General features: G+C 42.3%; 1 protein-coding gene across 1 annotated transcript in view; it reads left to right on the top strand.

Annotated features, from left to right (window-relative positions):
- The window catches only part of guf1 (GTP binding elongation factor GUF1), a 55,473-nt gene extending 33,873 nt beyond the window's left edge, over positions 1-21,600 (top strand). The window contains exons 12-17 of the mRNA XM_033028015.1: positions 41-184; positions 4,072-4,205; positions 5,870-5,971; positions 14,619-14,738; positions 15,474-15,510; positions 20,924-21,600. Coding sequence (XP_032883906.1) covers positions 41-184; positions 4,072-4,205; positions 5,870-5,971; positions 14,619-14,738; positions 15,474-15,510; positions 20,924-21,061 — 675 coding nt within the window. The 3' untranslated portion in view covers positions 21,062-21,600. The remainder of the gene's footprint in view (positions 1-40; positions 185-4,071; positions 4,206-5,869; positions 5,972-14,618; positions 14,739-15,473; positions 15,511-20,923) is intronic.

Raw genomic sequence — 21,600 nt, 5'->3', positions numbered from 1 at the left:
AGAATTAGAAAATGTATACAATATATTTCTTTTATTTTAGGAATATGGAGAAGAAGAAATTACAATATTAAACCCATGCCATTTTCCTGATAGGAACCAAGTTAAAGAATATCTGGAACCAGTAGTCATCGGCACTATCCTCAGTCCTGATGATTACATTGGGAAAATAATATCTCTTTGTAAGGTACAATTAATCTGCTGGAAAGCAATAATCAACTTAGTTTATTTCTTCATATAATGTAATACATGTTTTTTTTCCGAACGATTGTCGCAATAAAGCCAAGAATACAATAGAGCCAAGAAGTAAACAGTGGCCTTAACAAATACCAAAAGATAGTAAAGATGAAATGCGAAATAAAAATAAATGTGTTTGATCTTTGGTGAGGTCCTGTTCTCTGAGATCTAATTATTTTGGGATGAACTGTTGAATGTCAGTTTGCTTCCTGCTAATGGAATCCCTTTTGCAATTGTTATACTCTGATAATAGCAGTATGCACAAGAGTTAAAGGTACGGTGTAATTTAAAGATAGTGTCATTGTCCATATTACTGGTCACATCCTGTGGATCTTTCTCCACATCTCCCACACATATGCCCTGACTACTGTTCTTGGGCCCTCTTTTGACTTGTGCCTTTAGTTCTCCTTAATAGCCCTGGCCCACGGTACGAGTTCATTCCAAGAGCTCTCCCGAGTTTTAAAAAAATCAAACTCATGGTAAGCACGGAGAATGAACGTAGCAGGTACGTCGGAGCTCAGGGATAATGGCAGGTACTCGGGAAGACTTGCTAATGGCCGGTATGCACAGGAAGACTCGTGAAGATTTTTCAACATGATGAAAAATGTCCACGAGAGCCCCGAGTACCGACGAGTGGCCATTACCGTAAATCTCAGAGTTTGAATCGGGGCAAACTCGGGTGAACTCTTGGAATGAACTCTTACCATGGGACAGGGGTTTAAGAGTTTATTGGTTTAGACGGAGTATTAAAATGTCTGCAGGATTTACAGCAAACACGTGCAGGAAGCAATTCGAGAGGCTGAAATTGGTGTTAAACGTCAGGTGATTGCAAAAGCAATTGATCGGAACCTGATGAAATAGCAGCAGTGGGCAGAGGAAGAAGCTTGGAGTGTAGATAAATGAAAGAGGGATTGGGGAAGAAAAGAAGAATCCTGGTGGAGTTGCTATCTCACAGCTCCAGAGATACTTGTTCGATCCTGACCTTGGGTGCTGTCAGTGGAGTTTGCATGTTCTCCCTGTGACTGCTTGGACTTCCTCCAGGTGCTGGATTTCCCACACATCCTAAAGACTTGTGGGTTTGTGGGTTCATTGTCCTCTGTAAATTGCCCTTGATGTGTAGGGAGTGAATGCAAACGTGGAATAATATAGAGCTAGTGTGAACAGGTGATCAATGGTCAGCATGGGCTCGGCAGGCCAAAGGGCTTGTTTCCATGTTGCATCTTTCCATTTTAATTCAATTCAAAAGATGGGGGAAAGAGAAAGGTTAATTTATTATTGCAAAAATGTTGGATGGGAATCTTGTGAGACATTGTAGCCAATAAGTGAAAAAATCCCAAGAGATGAATAGAAGAACGCAGTTTGTGACAGTAGATAATAGACAATAGGTGCAGGAGTAGGCCATTCGGCCCTTTGAACCAGCACCGCCATTCAATGTGATCATGGCTGATCATCCCCAATCAGTACCCCGTTCCTGCCTTCTCCCCATATCTGCTGACTCTACTATTTTTAAGAACCCTATCTAGCTCGCTCTTGAAAGCATCCAGAGAACCCGCCTCCACCGCACTCTGAGGCAGAGAATTCCACAGACTCACCACTCTCTGTGAGAAAAAGTGTTGTCTCCGTTCTAAATGGCTTACTCCTTATTCTTAAACTGTGGCCCCTGGTTCTGGACTCACCCAACATCGGGAACATGTTTCCTGCCTCTAGCGTGTCCAAACCCTTAACAATCTTAAATGTTTCAATGAGATCGCCTCTCATCCTTCTAAACTCCAGAGTATACAAGCCCAACTGCTCCATTCTCTCAGCATATGACAGTCCCGCCATCCCGGGAATTAACCTTGTAAACCTACGCTGCACTCCCTCAATAGCAAGAATGTCCTTCCTCAAATTAGGGGACCAAAACTCCACACAATACTCCAGGTGTGGTCTCACTAGGGCTCTGTAAAACTGCAGAAGGACCTCTTTGCTCTTATATTCAATTCCTCTTGTTATAAAGGCCAACATGCCATTCCCTTTCTTCATTGCCTGCTGTACCTGCATGCATACTTTCAAAGACTGATGAACAAGGACCCCCAGATCCCATTGTACTTCCCCTTTTCCCAACTTGACGCCATTTAGATAGTAATCTGTCTTCCTGTTTTTGCTACCAAAGTGGATAACCTCACATTTATCCGCATTAAACTTCTTCTGCCATGCATCTGCCCACTCCCCCAACCTGTCCAAGTCACCCTGCATTCTCATAGCAGTTCACCTCACAGTTCACACTGCCACCCAGCTTTGTGTCATCTGCAAATTTGCTAATGTTACTTTGAATCCCTTCATCCAAATCATTGATGTATATCGTAAATAGCTGTGGTCCCAGCACCGAGCCTTGCGGTACCCCACTAGTCACTGCCTGCCATTCTGAAAGGGACCCTTTCCCTACTCTTTGTTTCCTGTCTGCCAACCGCTTCTCTATCCATGTCAGCACTCTACCCCCAATACCATGTACCCTAATTTTGCCCACTATTCTCCTATGTGGGACCTTATCAAATGGTTTCTGAAAGTCCAGGTACACTACATCCACTGGCTCTCCCTTGGCCATTTTCCGAGTTACATCTTCAAAAAATTCCAGAAGATTAGTCAAGCATGATTTCCCATTCGTAAATCCATGCTGACTGGGACCGATCCTGTTACTGCTATCCAAATGTTCGGCTATTTCATCTTTTATAGTTGACCAGCAGCTTCCCCACCACCGATGTCAGGCTAACTGGTCTATAATTCCTTGTTTTCTCTCTCCCGCCTTTCTTAAAAAGTGGAATAACATTAGCTACCCTCCAATCCACAGGAACTGATCCTGAGTCTAGAACATTGGAAAATTATCACCAATGCATCCACGATTTCTAGAGCCACTTCCTTAAGTACCCTGGGATGCAGACCATCAGGCCCTGGGGATTTATCAGCCTTTAGTCCCATCAGTCTATCCAACACCATTTCCTGCCTAATGTGGATTTCCTTCAGTTCCTCTGTTACCCCAGATCCTCTGGCCACTACTATATCAGGAAGATTGTTTGTGTCCTCCTTAGTGAAGACAGATCCAAAGTACCTGTTGGGTACCAGAATGCCCCGAGAATTGCCCGTGCTGCGAGGTGAGCAGAACTGAAAAACTATGCTTCAGCCAGGTACATACAGTACTTACTCTCAACATTGACAACTGGACTTGCTTCTTTAGCAAGGAGTCTAGAGATTAGACTGTATAATATTCCAAAAAATCACCCACGTTACGTCCAGTCTATCAACAAATCAATAATTGGAGATTGTCTTTCATGAGAAAGGCATAATTTAATCCTGGGGAAATGAGCTTACAAGAAAATTGTGGGATAAACATATTTAAGTGTTACTAAATTCTACAGTTGTGTCCCAGGTATAATACCATAAATCATTGGATATTTCTCAGATTTTACATCTGCATGGCAGAAGTTGAATGACAATACATACAAATTAATTTTGTGATTTCCAAGGAATAAATGGTGACCCAGTATTTCACCATGCATGGACTTCTGTTTTAGTATCACTACTCACACAGGAAATATTCCCCTAGGATTCAGTGAGTGAAATTTGATTTCTCTGGTACCTTTTCATTTAGTACATCTGCACTTTAAAATACCAGTTGAAGTAGATTGCAATATTACCTATGGTAACACCAATCAGCTTTTTCCAATTTTTTTTTAATTTTCATTGTGTTATAACATTTCTTATCTTTTCTGCTTGCTATTTAGTGAGTGAAAATAAATGGCGATGGTTTTAGGTAAACTTTGTTTGAACTGAATTAAATGTTTCATTACTGGTTTGATTTAGAATCGAAGAGGAATTCAGAAGAATATGGTTTACATTGATGAACAGAGAGTTATGATGCAATACCAATTTCCATTAAATGAAATTGTGGTAGACTTTTACGACAGTTTAAAATCTCTTTCTTCAGGATATGCCAGGTAGGAATATATAAAATCTAATTTATCTGTATAAAGTAGAAACAAAAAAACCAAGGAAGTAACTATTCGTCAAGTGGAAAGGAAATGATGTGCGTGCCAATTAAAATAAATGCAGGGAAGGTTATGGGGGTGAGGAGTGGGGGAATGGAGTGGAAAGCGGTCAAGTGGAGTGCAATGTGGCCATGCGGTGGTAGACATGCTGACTTACAGCTCCAGAGACCCGGGTCCAATCCTGACTATGGGTGCTGATATTCAGAGTTTGTATGTTCTCCCTGTAAAGGGGCTGTCCCCTTTACAGGGAGTGGAGACACTTTTAAGAAGTATAATAAAGTTTAGCGGGCATTTTACCTACTGGTTGGATTTCCTGGTTCCTGAAAACCCCAATGAGCCAATCAAAATGCCCGGTCAGCGAAGGAGATTGCCTACGGTTGGCTGCCCTCGACTGCCTGTAACTAAATAGCGACCCCACTCCACTGCACTACGAGTTAAAAAGAACCATGCCGACCAAATTTTACTCACAGAAAATGTTTCCACGACCTAGCTGAGGCCGCGAGTATTCGGGAACTTCCCTCGAGCATGAAAGAGAGTTCCAGTGACCTCCTAGGACCACGTGTCGACCATGCTGCAAGTTTGAGTCGAGGGCAAACTCTTCTAAACTTGCAGATTAGGTCGCTGCAGGTTTGAAAGTTAATCGGCTTCTGTAAATTGTCCCTAGTGTGCAGTATTGAACTAGCGTATGGTCAGCGTGTACCCGGTGGGCCGAAGTGCCTGTTTCCACTCTCTATCTCTAAACTAAATCAAATTAATTGCAGCAGTGCTCAACAATCATACCTTGGGTTATATTAAATTCAAAGTGTTATTTAAACCAAAAAAAAGATTATATTGTATATAACATCTTGAGATAAATCATAACTACTTGTGATATGAGATACCATACATGCTGGGGAGTACAAAGGTAATTTTCATTGTGTTTTGTCCCACGTTCTTCACCTCTGGTGTATACCTATTCATACTGTATGCTCATCGATAGGGATTGATTAGTCAACAGCTCCCTTTCATGGTATCACACTGCTTCCAGGATGATGGAAAGAAAACAACCCGCATAGCATCTATAGTAAATCTGATATTACTTTCATTTTAGCAAAAAGATGCTGTTGCTAGAAATCTGAAATAAAAGCAAATAGTAAATAGACAACTTTAAATTGCCAGTGAAATAAGAATCCATTTCCCACTTATTAAGTCACAGAGTTGTACAGCATAAAAATAGGACCTTCAACCCACCAAATATGTGCTCTCTAGTTTTAGACATCCCTACCATGGAGAAAATACTCTGCCTATCAACCCCACCTGTGTCACCCACCATTGTATAACCAACATCATTGTTATGGACACCTGACTTCTCCCTGATCTCCCACAATATGAATACAATATTATTATTTCACATTGTGAATAAAATATTCAATTTACAGCTGCAAATATTAATTATTGTTATTATGTGTGAAATGTTTTAAATTTCATGTGCGATGCTCCGGTATTCCCTGGGAAACGTCTTTTCATTTTGCACTGTACAACTGTTGCTTGCAAGATGACAATAAAGGTTGATTGATTGATTATTTTCTAATGTGTATTTAAACAAGTTTTTAAAATTTTGTTTTATACTGTAGTTTTGACTATGAAGATGCAGGTTACCAGGCAGCTGACCTAATTAAAATGGATATTTACCTCAATGGAAAATGTGTGGAGGAACTCACAATGGTTGTGCACAGGTTTGTCACATATTGTAGATGCACAGATACAATTATGCATTTGTGTTTTTTTTTAATTGTAAACTATGATTTCTGGATCTAAATATATACCGATCAAGAATAATGGAAAACAAATTGAATAGATTTTCACTGATTTAGATGGCATACCTGCAGTAAGATGGACAACTTTTTTTGAAGTGGTCTTTAAATTACAAGGCATCAGGAGAGAGGCGACAGAAGAAAGAGGAATGTTCATGTGGAAATACTAATAAAGCATCACATTTTATAGAGTGTGCTTTGCAATACAGATCAGAACAACAATTTAGGTTTTATAACATCTCCCAAAGGGATACAAAAATATAACACTTGCAGAATCACAGTTTAGTGAATTTTATTCCCTGAAGGTGGCACCATAGGGGAGTCAAGAAGGGTTTTGACACATTGGCTGTCATTAGTCAGCATATTCATTGGGATGTTATGTTAATCAAGATGTTGGTGTAGGGGGCTTCATCTGGAGTAATGTATTCCGTTTTGGCCACCCTGTTATATGAAGGATGTTATTAGATGGAAAGGGTGCAGATAAGATTTATGAGGCCATTGTCGGGAATTGAGTGCCTAACCTATAAGGAGAAGTTGGGCTTTATTCTTTAGCACAGGAAGTTGGGGATTCATCTTATTAAGTTGTAAAAGATCATGAGAGGAATAGATAGGGTAAATGCACTGTCTTTTACCCAGAGAAGGGGAATCAAGAAACAGGATATAGGTTTAGGGTGAGGGGGGAAAGATTTAATAGGAACCTGAGTGGTGACTTTTTTACACAGTGGATGGTGGGTATATGGATTGAGCTGCCAGAGTAGTTAGTTGAGGCAGGTACTATAACAACATTTAGTCTAACAGTGATACAGTGTGGAAACAGGCCCTTCGGCCCAACTTGCCCACACCGGCCAACATACTGTGATTGGAAACTAAATATTCTAGGATTCCGTTGCTTCAGGTGTGATAGAATTGGAGGGGCAAGAGGTGGAGGTGTTGCATTGTTATCAGGGAAGATATTACAGCAGTGCTTTGGCAGGATAGATTAGAGGGCTCGTCTAGGGAGGCTATTTGGGTGGAACTGAGAAATGGGAAAGGGGTAGCAACACTTATAGGGGTGTATTATAGACCGCCAAATGGGGAGCGAGAATTGGAAGAGCAAATATGTAACGAAATTGCAGATATTAGTAGTAAGCACAAGGTAGTGATTGTGGGAGATTTCAATTTTCCACACATAGACTGGGAAACACATTCTGTAAATGGGCTGGTACACAAAATTGCTGGGGAAACTCAGCCCAACCTACGCTTGGTCTCACCGATGTAAATCAGCTGACATCTAGAGCAGCGGATGCAGTAGATGAGGTTGGAGGAGATACAGGTGAACCTTTGTCGCACCTGGAACGACTGCTTGGGACCTTGAATGGAGTCGAGGGGGGAGGTGAAGGGACAGGTGTTGCATTTCTTGCGGTTGCAACGGAAAGTGCCCGGGGAGGGTGTGGTGCGGGAGGGAAGGGAAGAATTGACGAGGGAGTTGCGGAGGGAGCGGTCTTTGCGGAAGGCAGACATGGGGGGAGATGGGAAGATGCGGCGAGTGGTGGGGTCACGTTGGAGGTGGCGGAAATGGCGGAGGATTATGTGTTGTATTTGCCGGCTGGTGGGGTGAAAGGTGAGGACCAGAGGGACTCTGCCCTCCGACTGTAAATGGCTGGATGGGTTGGAGTTTGTAAAATGTGTGCAGGATAGTTTTTTGCAGCAATACATAGAAGTACCTACTAGAGAAGGGACGGTGCTGGACCTCCTGTTAGGAAATGAGATGGGTCAGGTGGCAGAGGTATGCATTGGGGAACAGTTCGGGACCAGTGATCACAATACCATTAGTTTCAATATAATTATGGAGAGGGTCAGAACTGGACCTAGGGTTGAGATTTTTGATTGGAGAAAGACTAACTTTGAGAAGATGCGAAAGGATTTAAAAGGAGTAAATTGGGACAGTTTGTTTTATGGGAAAGATGTGGAAGAGAAATGGAGGACATTTAAAGGTGAAATTTTAAGAGTACAGAATCTTTATGTCCCTGTTCGGTTGAAAGGAAATACAGGTGCACAACCTTTTATCCGAAAGCCTTGGGACCAGACACTTTTCGTAATTCTTCTGTAATTTCGTATCCCTGTCCCTGGGATAGCAGGGGGCGATCAAACAGCACAATACCCCCCTCCCCCTCCAACTCCAGATAAATCCACTCCCCGATAGGGCCGCTACGGCGACAAGTGGCAGTTCGCCCACAGCCCGAGCTGCGCCACCCCAAGAACAAGACGTACCTTGCACACCATCAGCTTCTGCCCCTACAGGGAGCGTGTTCCTCTGGAGTTGGAGCGGGGCTGGGCTGGAGTTGCTGATCTGGGTTTTCCGTGCTTGCAGTGGGCCTGGGGGTCGGTGTCCCGTTGGTCCTGACGTCTCCGGTGACTGGCACTGACCTGCTGGCATCGCCGACGTGAAGACAGTGCAAAGCCCCCGCGCCGGTGCAATGGGCAGGGAGCTGGAGAGGGGAAGGAAGGGGTCGCACACATGGCCGGGAAGCAGAGGGGTGTAGGTGGGGTGAAACTGAAGGGAGCGACAATCTGCTGCTGCCTGCCCGCTGAGTTAAAAAGTTCCCACGCAAGACTCATGATACACTGTGTATCGTGAGTACCATGGGAACTTTTTAACTCAGCGGGCAGGCAGCAGCAGATTGTCAATTATTAACCCCCCCGCGCAATATCTTCTCTTTTATGAATGGGGATTTAGTTCCCCTTTCTTCGAGGACCGACCAGAGGTTCCGCTGTCACCTCTGCGGGCCACCCTCGGTGAATGTCTTCAACGACCTTTCTTCAAGGACCGAAAAAAATGTCCGCTATTCGGAGCTTTTCGTTATTTGGATCTTCGGATAAAAGGTTGTGCACCTGTAGTAAATATTGGAAAGAGCCATGGTTTTCAAGGGAAATTGGACACTTGGTTCAGAAAAAGAGAGAGATCTACAATAATTATAGGCAGCATGGAGTAAATGAGGTGCTTAATGAGGAGTATAAAGAATGTAAAAAGAATCTTAAGAAAGAAATTAGAAAAGCTAAAAGAAGATATGAGGTTGCTTTGGCAAGTAAGGTGAAAGTAAATCCAAAGGGTTTCTACAGCTATATTAATAGCAAAAGGATAACGAGGGATAAAATTGGTCCATTAGAGAGTCAGAGTGGACAGCTATCTGCAGAGCCAAAAGAGATGGGGGAGATATTGAACAATTTATTTTCTTCGGTATTCACCAAGGAGAAGGATATTGAATTATGTGAGGTAAGGGAAACAAGTAGAGTAGCTATGGAAACTATGAGATTCAAAGAAGAGGAAGTACTGACACTTTTGAGAAATATAAAAGTGGATAAGTCTCCAGGTCCGGACAGGATATTCCCTAGGACATTGAGGGAAGTTAGTGTAGAAATAGCAGGGGCTATGACAGAAATATTTCAAATGTCATTAGAAACGGGAATAGTGCCGGAGGATTGGCGTACTGCGCATGTTGTTCCATTGTTTAAAAAGGGGTCTAAGAGTAAACCTAGCAATTATAGACCTGTTAGTTTGACGTCAGTGGTGGGCAAATTAATGGAAAGGATGCTTAGAGATAATATATATAAGCATCTGGATAAACAGGGTCTGATTAGGAACAGTCAACATGGATTTGTGCCTGGAAGGTCATGTTTGACTAATCTTCTTGAATTTTTTGAAGAGGTTACTCGGGAAATTGATGAGGGTAAAGCAGTGGATGTTGTATATATGGACTTCAGTAAGGCCTTTGACAAGGTTCCTCACGGAAGGTTGGTTAAGAAGGTTCAATTGTTGGGTATTAATGGTGGAGTAGCAAGATGGATTCAACAGTGGCTGAATGGGAGATGCCAGAGAGTAATGGTGGGTGGTTGTTTGTCAGGTTGGAGGCCAGTGACTAGTGAGGTTCCACAGGGATCTGTGTTGGGTCCATTGTTGTTTGTCATGTACATCAATGATCTGGATGATGGTGTGGTAAATTGGATTAGTAAGTATGCAGATGATACTAAGATAGGTGGGGTTGTGGATAATGAAGTAGATTTTCAGTCTACAGAGAGATTTATGCCAGTTGGAAGAGTGGGCTGAAAGATGGCAGATGGAGTTTAATGTTGATAAGTGTGAGGTGGTACATCTTGGCAGGACAAATCAAAATAGGACGTACATGGTAAATGGTAGGGAATTGAAGAATGCAGGTGAACAGAGGGATCTGGGAATAACTGCACAGTTCCCTGAAAGTGGAATCTCATGTAGATAGGGTGGTAAAGAAAGCTTTTGGTGTGCTGGCCTTTATAAATCAGAGCATTGAGTATAGAAGTTGGGATGTAATGTTAAAATTGTACAAGGCATTGGTGAGGCCAATTCTGGAGTATGTTGTCCAATTTTGGTCGCCTAATTATAGGAAGGATGTCAACAAAATAGAGAGAGTACAGAGGAGATTTACTAGCATGTTGCCTGGGTTTCAGCAACTAAGTTACAGAGAAAGGTTGAACAAGTTAGGGCTTTATTCTTTGGAGCGCAGAAGGTTAAGGGGGGACTTGATAGAGGTCTTTAAAATGATGAGAGGGATAGACACAGTTGACGTGGATAAGCTTTTCCCACTGAGAGTAGGGAAGATTCAAACAAGGGGACATGACTTGAGAATTAAGGGACAGAAGTTTAGGGGTAACATGAGGGGGAACTTCTTTACTCAGAGAGTGGTGGCTGTGTGGAATGAGCTTCCAGTGAAGGTGGTGGAGGCAGGTTCGTTTTTATAATTTAAAAATAAATTGGATAGTTATATGGACGGGAAAGGAATGGAGGGTTATGGTCTGAGCGCAGGTATATGGCACTAGGGGAGAATACGTGTTCGGCACGGACTAGAAGGGTCGAGATGGCCTGTTTCCGTGCTGTAATTGTTATATGGTTATACCCCAGCTACACTAGTCCCACCTGTCTGCATTTGGTCTATATCCCTCCAAACCTGTCCTATCCATGTACCTGTACACTGTTTCTTAAATGTACGGGATAGTCCCTGCCTCAACTACCTCCTCTGACAACTTGTTCCATACACCCACCACCCTTTATGTGAAAAAGTTACCCTCAAATTCCTAATAAATCTTTTTCCCTTCACCTTAAAACTATGTCCTATAGTCGTCAATTCACCAACTCTGGGCAAGAGACATCTACCCGATCTATTCGTCTCATGATCATTTAAAAGACATTTGTACATATACATAGAAAGGAAAGATTTAGAGGGATATGGGCCAAACACAGGCAGCAGTGACTAGCATAGAAGGGGCATCTTGATCGTCACAGGCAAATTAGATCAAAGTGCCTCTTTGCAGTATGGTTCTATAACTCTATTAGCTGCATTTCCTAAAGTTGCATGCAGGTTGATGGTAATTCGTTAAATATTACATTACACAGCATTCCCGTGTAAGTAAAATAAATGTTAATGGTTCTAAACAGTCCAAACAAATTTTGATTTTGCAGTAATTAAGCCAACCCACAACACAGAATTATTTGCACTAACAGCTGAGAAGGTGGCCTATTCTGAATATTCCTATAGAAGTCTCTCCCGGCTCATTTGTTTTGGTTAATGGCGCACAAAATCCGTGACTTACTCCTTTATACATACTTTGTACATCATGAATTACATCCATGAAATGAATCAGCAACTTTTAAATGCTGCATAGCACTTAACTGGACAAGAAGTGCTGTCTCAAAGTAGCAGGTTAAATGATCAGAATTGCAAAGTTGACGCATTTACACTGCAATGCTCCCTTTAATGCAGAGGTATTGGAGGTGATTCTGCAAATTGTCCAAGATAAAAGATAGCCTTATCTTTCCCTTGTAAATGTTTACACTAAAGGTGAGGGCATGCTTTTAGATCTTTACTCTTTTGGTGATTTAGTGATTTGCCTTGGACTGGACTCATCGACATATTTCTGCCCTTCTGTGTCTCTATACTTCACATAAGAGACTAAAGGTGCATAATAATGGTAATTTCTGGAAACAATCCTCCAAAATCCTACTTCCCAGCCTTTCAAAAGTAATGAGCTGAACCCCTCAGAAAGTTATGAAATCTCTGAAATGTCCAATGTTGGCCTCAGTCTGGAATTTTAAGAACAAATAACAGTCGGTAAGTTTGTGTTTGGAGGAAATGGGAGGAGTCAAACGTAAAGTTGTTGAGGGTGAGGACCAACTCCGCCGCCTCCACGCATTCCACTCTCTAGGCCCTCACCCCCTCATCTTCACCATGGATGTCCAGTCACTCTACACCTCCATCCCCCACCAGGATGGCCTCAAAGCCCTCCGGTTCTTCCTCGACCAGAGGAGCAACCTATACCCAGCCACTGACACCCTCCTCCGCCTAGCGGAGTTGGTCCTCACCCTCAACAACTTTACGTTTGACTCCTCCCATTTCCTCCAAACACAAGGCGTAGCTATGGGCACACGCATGGGCCCCAGCTACGCCTGCCTCTTTGTCGGGTACGTTGAACAATCCTTGTTCAATACGTACCAGGGCCCCATCCCCGACCTCTACCTCCGTTACATTGACGACTGCTTTGGGGCCACCTCCTGCACCCACACACAACTGACTGACTTCATCCACTTCACCACCAACTTCCATCCGGCACTCCAATACACCTGGACCATTTCCGACACTTCCCTACCATTCCTTGACCTCACCATCTCCATCGCAGGGGACAGACTTCTGACCGACATATACTGCAAACCAACTGACTCACATGGCTATCTGGACTACACGTCTTCCCACCCTGCCCCCTGTAAAGACTCCATCCCCTACTCCCAATTCCTCCGCCTACGCCGCATCTGCTACCAGGATGAGACGTACCGCACCAGGGCATCGGAAATGTCCTAGTTCTTCAGGGAACGGGGATTCCCCTCCCCCACCATAGATGAGGCTCGCACCAGGGTCTCATCCATACCCCGCAACACTGCTCTCTCTCCCCATCCCCGCACTCGCAACAAGGGCAGAGTCCCCCTAGTCCTCACCTTTCACCCCACCAGCCGGCAAATACAACAAATAATCCTCCGCCATTTCCGCCACCTCCAACGTGACCCCACCACTCGCCACATCTTCCCATCTCCCCCTATGTCTGCCTTCCGCAAAGACCGCTCCCCCGCAACTCCCTTGTCAATTCTTCCCTTCCCTCCCGCACCACCCCCTCCCTGGGCACTTTCTGTTGCAACCGCAAGAAATGCATCACCTGTCCCTTCACCTCCCCCCTCGACTCCATTCAAGGACCCAAGCAGTCGTTCCAGGTGCGACAAAGGTTCACCTGTATCTCCTCCAACCTCATCTACTGCATCCGCTGCTCTAGATGTCAGCTGATTTACATCGGGGAGACTAAGCGGCGGTTGGGCGATCGTTTCGCCGAACACCTCCGCTCAGTCCGCCATAACCTACCTGAACTCCCGGTGGCTCAGCACTTCAACTCTCCCTCCCATTCCCAATCCGACCTCTCTGTCCTGGGTCTCCTCCATTGCCAGAGTGAGCAACACCAGAAATTGGAGGAACAGCACCTCATATTCCGCCTGGGTTGCTTGCGTCCGGATGGCATGAACGTTGAATTCTCCCAGTTTTGCTAGCCCTTGCTGTCTCCTCCCCTTCCTTAACCCACAAGCTGTCTCCTCCCATCCCCCCGCCCTCGGGCTCCTCCTCCTCCCTTTTTCCTTCCTTCTCCCCCCCACCCCCTATCAGTCTGAAGAAGGGTTTCGGCCCGAAACGTCGCCTATTTCCTTCGGTCCATAGATGCTGCTGCACCCGCTGAGTTTCTCCAGCATTTTTGTGTACCTTTAATAAATAAGTGTTGTATTTTGACGTGTGTACGACTCCACTCATTACAGATGCTATGAGGCTGCAGGTTGACTTGGATAGGTTGGGTGAATGGTCAGAAGCAGTGTAATTGGGATAAATGTGAGGTTATCCACTATGGTGGCAAGAACAGAAAGGCAGATTATTATCCTAATGGTATCAGATTAGGAAGAGGGGAGGTGCAACAGGACCTGGGTGTGTTGGTACATCAGTCATTGAAAGTAAGCATGCAGGTACAGCAGGCTGTGAAGAAAGCTAATGGCATGTTGAGAGAGTTGGATTTAGCTCTTATGGATAAAGGGATCAAGGGGTATGGGGAAAAAGCAGGAACGGGGTACTGATTTTAGATGATCAGCCATGATCATATTGAATGTTGGTGCTGGCTCGAAAGGCCGAGTGGCCTACTCCTGCACCTATTTTTCTTTGTTTCTATTTATGCAACAGATTTAATGTCCCTTGAACACTAATTGCAAGACTGCTGGTTGTGCACCTAACAAAATTAACTCTGCAGATTGGACGAGTAAAATTATGGAAAGGTAGTTTTGGATCTTGATCTGCTCTATCCTTGACAATTGTTTGTTGTTGAAAAAAAATCACGTCTCTTTAAAGAGTTCTGAGACATTATCTCCCCTCCTCTCTCTTTGGAGCTTTTTGACCTACTGAGTAATTCCAGTATTTTCTTTTTTTTTAAATTTCCAGTGTTATTACATTTTGTATTGTCTTATGAGTTGTTTGTATGTCTATTTCAGGGAGAAAGCTTATTTTTCTGGTAAAGCAATAGCAGAACGTTTAAAGGAGACAATACCACAGCAACTTTTTGAAATCGCCATTCAGGCAGCAATAGGCAGCAAAGTCATAGCACGAGAAACGTGAGTACAAAATGTATTTACTGCCACTTGTCCTTTTTGTCAAATAAAGACGAATTAGTGAATTATTCTCCAGTAACAGGTTGATCCTTAAAGAAGGAAGAAGTTTTTAAAAAAATGCACTTTCCTCTTTTGTTCAGATTACCAGTGTCTGCTGATTAATTTTGAATTTTGAATTTCATTTACTGAATGAAAATTAGATTTTTTTGAAAAAAATAATTTTCATTTTGGCAATGAAATTTTAAAATAGTAAATGTAAGTGACATTTACTATTTTAAAATTTCATTGACAAAATGAAAATTTGTTTTTTTGTACACTATGTTTATACAATTTTTTGCTTTTGTGCAAAATAATTAAACTTCAAAATTTCAGAATTTTAAATACTTCACATGAATTCTTGATGACAATAAACCATCAAGCTGTTGTAAGTGAAGCATGTTCAACACTGTTCATAAGGTGCTGTTTTACCCCTCAGATTCAAGCTTCATCATCAGTCTTAATACTTTTAGACATATCATTGGCTCAGATTCCCAACACATATTAAGGATAACTTTGCCAAACATTGGTTAATTGATTAAGTAACTACCTGGGGATGAACTCTAGTTTTCAATCCAATTTCAGGATTTTGTCATTAATTATGTGAAACTATCACAGATTGAATTATGTAACACAGATTTTCAAGGATTTATGTTACATTACATCAAAGATTTATTCTGAATGTTTTTTTCTCCTTTTCAGTATTAAAGCTGTGAGAAAAAATGTCTTGGCAAAATGTGTAAGTAGTTTTATTATTCCTGTGTAAGTAAAACAATCTCTATATGCAATTAAGATGTATTATCAAAGTACCAATTCAATGTTCAGTCAGTTGCAAAACTGTAGATTGGGCTTCAACTGTATTTGTTAATTTAAAATTGAAGTAGTGATTCAAAGAATGTAATTACGGAATTATCATTACTGTATTCCTAAATTACCTTTTTATAAACTGTGATGAGTAAAATCTAGCACACATCTGTTACAAAATGTCACAGGTTTTTCTGCTATAATACGATCATTGCGTTCATAAGAAACTTATTATAAAAAATTATATTGTAAAGGCAATATGTCAGAGGAAGGATGAGGGTTTGAGGCTTGAAATTTACAAAATTGCAACAGCCAAGTTGTTTCCCACAGAATTTTTTAAAGTAAAGGTCTTTTTAATTGCAAAAAAAAAGTGTTACTGCAAGCAGAAGATATTAAAATACTATATGTAACATTGTTTAATAGGGTATTGTTGCACAAATGTCAATAGAAGTGATTGCCTGTCAATTTTAATGGCCACCTGCGATTAAAGTAGTAACTTGTGTTCTTTAGAGACAGCAGTGTCTGATTGGTGTGGGGAGGTTATATGGAAACAGTGTTAATTGCAAACAGCTTTGTTTATATTTGTCATTTTCCAAAATAACTTTAAAATAGTACTCTAGTTCCCAATCAAATTTGTGTTATAACCAATTTGGCCTGCGTAATGCAAATATTGTTTCCTAATTCGTCACTCACATTGTATCCAATTTGTGTTCTGGAAACACTTGTTATAGCATAACTATCTGTGCCATAAAATAATTAGATCATTGGTAAATTTTGTTTCCCACACTCACTGGAGTTTAGGATTAGAGGGGACCTCATTGAAACTTACCGAATAATGAAAGGCTTGGATGGAGAGGGTTTCCACTAGTGGGAGAGTCTAGGACTAGAGGTCATAGCCTCAAAATTAAAAGACGTGCCTTTAGGAAAGAGATGAGGAGGAATTTCTTTAGTCAGAAGGTGATGAATCTGTGGAATTCTTTGCCACAGAAGGCTGTGGAGGCCGTCATTTGATATTTTAATGGTAGAGATAGATAGCTTCTTGATTAGTACGGGTGCTAGGTGTTATGGGGAGAAGGCTGGAGAATAGGGTTAGGATGGAGAGATAGATCAGCATGATTGAATGGTGGAGCTGACTTGATGGGCCGAATGGCCTAATTCTGCTCCTATCACTGATGGCCACACCACTTTGGATTTAACACTATTCAGAAATAAGTGAAAATATTGATAAAAGCACTTGTCTGTTGAACTACTTTTCTGAAATATTTCTTAAGGTTTACATATCAGAATTGTGTTACAATGCATTGTGCCGATGATGTAAGGTAAGTTACATTCTTGGTGCATGATACATGTTTCAACAAGTTCCTATTCCACAGCTGGCAGTACATAACATCATAATACCATAATATGGAACATATATTTCATGGTACTAAAGAGAATTTGAAAACTTGGTGTAGTTTAAATAGACTTTAGAGATATAGCATGGAAACAGGCCCTCAGCCCACCAAGCCCGCACCGACCAGCGATCACCCGTACAATAGTTCTATCCCACACACTAGAGACAATTTACCGAAGCCAATTAACCTACGAACCTGTACGTCTTTGGAATGTTGGAGGAAACCGGATCACCCGGAGAAAACCCACCTGGTCACAAGGAGCACGAACAAACTCCATGCAGAGAGCATGGAATTTGTACCTGCGACCGTGTGGGTTTTCTCCAAGTATTTGGGTTTCCTCCCACCTTCCAAAAACATACAGGTTTGTAGTTTAAATGGCTTCGGTAAAAAAAATGTAAATTGTCCCTAGTGTATAGGATAGTGCTAGTGTACTGGGTGATCGCTAGTTAGCATGGACTCGATGGGCCGAAGGGCCCCTTTCCGTGCTTTATCTTAAGTCTAAAGCACCCGTAGTCAGGTATTTGGCACTGTAAGGCAGCAACTCTACCACTGCGCTGCCCTAATGAAAGGTTTAAAAAAAAAGGATTGAACTGGAGTAATTAGAGCAATAAAATTGTACAATTATGCTTTCACAAACACAAAAGCATAACCAAAAATCTGTAGCCTCCTTTTGCCCTAGTAGTTTATGTAATTCATATGTTTAATCAATAATGCTTTATTAGACAATAGACAATAGGTGCAGGAGTAGGACATTCGGCCCTTCGAGCCAGCACCGCCATTCAATGTGATCATGGCTGATCATCCACAATCAGTGCTCCTTTCCTGCCTTCCCTCCATATCCCTTAACTCCACTATCCCTAAGAGCTCTATCTAACTCTCTCTTGAAAGCATCCAGAGAACCAGCCTCCACCACCCTCTGAGGCAGAGAATTCCACACACTCACAACTCTGTGTGAAAAAGTGTTTCCTCATCTCCGTTCTAAATGGCTTACCACTTATTCTTAAATTATGGTCCTTGGTTCTGGACTCCCCCAACATTGGGAACATGCTTCTAAATTCCAAAGTATACAAGCACAGCCGCATCAATCTATCAACATATGATACTTGTGAACCTACGCTGCATACCCTCAATAGGAAGAATGTCCTTCCTCAAGTTTGGAGACCAACACAGTACTCCAGGTGTGGTCTCACTAAGGCCCTGTACAACTGCAAGAAGACCTCTTTGCTCCTATTATTTATTATTAATGTTTAATGTTTTATATGTCATTCCTAACTGTCACTGTACGTCATGTTGTCACTTGCGGGTAGAGCACTAAGGCAAATTCCTTATATGTGAATGCTTGGCCAAAAAACTGAAACTTATTCACTTATGCAAAGGTTTAACTCCTGGATATATATTTAGATGATTGCAGTTCTTAATAAAGCCACAGGATGGCACCTGTGCTGTTTACAAAGGTACAAGGTACAAAGGACATTTATTATCACATACCCCAATTGGTGAAGTGAAATTTGACTTGCCATGCAGCACACAAATAAAGATAAGACTCAACATTAAAGAATTTAACAATAAACATAGAAACATCCCCCCACAATGGTTCCCACTGTGGGGGAAGGCACAAAGTCCAGTCCCCATCCCCTTGTCCACCCATAGTCGTGCCTATTGAGGCCTCTGCAGTCGGCGCTACGGCGGCCCGATGTTTCAGGCCCTCTCACCGGGTGATGGTGCTCCGGCGTCTGGAGAATCCTCTCAGCAGCTTGGGACACGTGGAACGGCCGCTTCCTTCCTGGAGACCGAGGCTTCCGAAGCCGACAGGATGGAGCTCCACCACTGGTGATCTCGGCGAGAGATCCCAGGCACCCTATGTTAAAGTCAGCGCCGCTGCCCGCGGCTGGCCGCTCCACAGTCCCGCAGCTCCGCGATGTTCACCTGCGGTCTCAGCATTTTGGAGCTCTAGCGTGGCGACCCAGGCAAGACATCGCCCGCTCCGCGATACCACTGCGCCGAAGCCGAGGTCCCCTCAGAAAATGCCGATCCAGACCCGTTGGTAGGCCGCGAGGACGGGTCGAAAATGCAGCCCGGAGAAAAGCCGCCTCTCCAACCGGGTAGGGACCAGGAAGAGCAGTTTCCCCCCTTCCCCTTCCCTCCCCCCACCCCCCACATAAAAAAGAATAGACCTCCAAACAAAACACTTTTTAACACACTAAAAATAAAAGAAAGAAGTGAAAAGACAGACAGCTGCAGGCTGGGAAGCCATACCCAACTGGACGGCGCCCCCCCCCCCCGACAAATAATTTTAATTCAAATTAGCTAACTTCCACTAGGAACCTGGGTTTTAGGATGGACGGTGATTTTAAACTAGATAAACAAATAGGCACGGTGGTTAAGTCCAGCTTCTTTCACCTAAGGAAGCTGGCAAAGGTGAAGCCCATTCTCGAGCGGCAGCATTTTGAAACAGTAATCCATGCCTTTATTACATCTAGGCTGGATTACTGTAACGCACTCTACTCTGGAGTCGCACGAGCTTCATTGGCTCGTCTCCAGCTTGTTCAAAATGCTGCCGCTCGCCTTTTGACCGGAACTCGAAAGAGGAAGCACATTACGCCAATTTTGGCCTCCCTTCACTGGCTCCCAGTACACTTTCGAGTTCATTTCAAAATTATTTTATTTGTTTTTAAATCGTTGAATGGGCTCGCCCCGCCTTACCTCTCTGAGCTGCTCCACCTATATGCTCCTGCCCGGTGCCTCAGGTCAGCTGATCAGCTGCTCCTTGAGGTACCAAGGTCTAAGCGGAAGCTCAGAGGGGATAGAGCCGTTTCTGTTGCTGCTCCGGCACTCTGGAACACCTTGCCGCTGCACATCAGACAGGCCCCCTCACTGTCCATCTTCAAATCCTCCCTAAAAACACATTTTTATTCTTTGGCTTTCGACACTGGCTGAGGCATTGTTCCTGTTTTTAGTGCTTTTAATGTCTTTTAATTTTTAGTGTGTTTTTTATAGTCCTTCGTTTTACGGTTTTTTAATGGTTTTTAATTGTTTGTAATAGCTTTTTGTTCATGAGTTCTCATGTACAGCACTTTGTGGCAACTGCAGTTGTTTAAAGTGCTTTATAAATAAAGTTATTATTATAAGTACGCTTACAGTACTCAGCAGAATTGCTGGTTTATGCACACCGTTCCATCTGGAACTGTAAAGATTTACCCTTCTATGTTGCAGTTACTGTGACATTCTCATGGGACTGTGGAAGTTTATAATTTATTGGCCAATCTGCACTAGCAATTTTCTGGCTGTGATCTGGCACCGAATTATGTAAAGAGTTCAATTGTGAAGAAGAATGTAGGTTTCTGCCTCCACTACATTGCGGATGTAGAACAAATTCTTCCTTTCCCTGCTAATTCTACCAATGAATCTAAATTTGCTTTTTTTCACCCTACTGTTAAGAGAAATAAGGCCTTTCTATTTACTTTATCCATTTCCCTTATTGTTTAATCTGTCAAAATTAAATCTCAGCTCAAACTATTCCAAGGGAAACAGATGTAATATCTCTTTTTTTCCCACTGCAGTCTTAGATTTGCTCTGGGGTGGTGACTAGAATTGTGTGCAGTACTCACACTGTGGCTTAACTAGTCTTGTATACACTTTCCGCATAACCTCTTATACTCGATGCAATAGCCAGTAAATGAAAACATCCCACATGTTCTTTGAATCAGTTCATTAATTACTCCTGTCATCTTGAAGAATCCGTGGTTCAAAAATACTTATGTTCCTATGTACCTTTCAGTGTTCTATCACATTGTTTTCTTGTTGTCCTTCCCCAAATGCATTATTGCCAATTTATCTGGTTTGAATGTCATTTGCCCCTGTCCAGCCCATTCATATCCTGCAGCCAAAAACTTGCCTCCTATTGTCAACCATTTTTTGTTGCATGTGTGTACTCACAATCCTTATTGTTTTCAGTACGGTGGAGACATAACTCGAAAAATGAAGCTACTGAAGAGACAAGCTGAAGGGAAGAAAAGGATGAGGAAAATCGGCAATGTGGAAATACCAAAGGATGCCTTCATAAATATACTAAAAAGACAAAAGGACAAGTAAAGTTAATGTGCAGGAAGGAACTGCAGATGCTGGTTTAAACCGAAGATAGATACAAAATGCTGGAGTAACTCAACGGGACAGGCAGCATCTCTGGAAAGAAGGAATGGTTGATGTCAAGACTTTTCTTCAGACGTTGTTAAGTCGACATATTACGTCAAATGTTAAGTTCTTCATCTTCTGCACATACAGCAAGGAGATAAAATGGCCAAGCATAAGAGTGGAATGGATTCTTCATATACATATTGTACATAACAGTCAACATACATCAAAAATAATGTAATTTTGATGAATTGGTATGATGGGTGTATATAAATACAATTATATTATAGTGTGGAATTTCTCGAACAGTTGGAGCCAATCTGCATAATTTCTGCCATTTCAAATCCAAAATTAAGACCAGTGAGAAAAAACTGTTTTATAATTCTCTGTATCAATAATGTGATGAAGATTGCTTTTTTCAGAAGTATTTATTTTTACTGTAAATATATTTGTCAAATGAAATTAAATTCCCTTTGAAACATAAATGCAATTTTAATATA

This window comes from Amblyraja radiata, chromosome 1 (genome assembly GCF_010909765.2).
Source record: "Amblyraja radiata isolate CabotCenter1 chromosome 1, sAmbRad1.1.pri, whole genome shotgun sequence".
Lineage (NCBI taxonomy): Eukaryota > Metazoa > Chordata > Chondrichthyes > Rajiformes > Rajidae > Amblyraja > Amblyraja radiata.
Note: the sequence above shows the minus strand (reverse complement) of the source record. Positions and strands in the feature narration are given on the sequence as shown.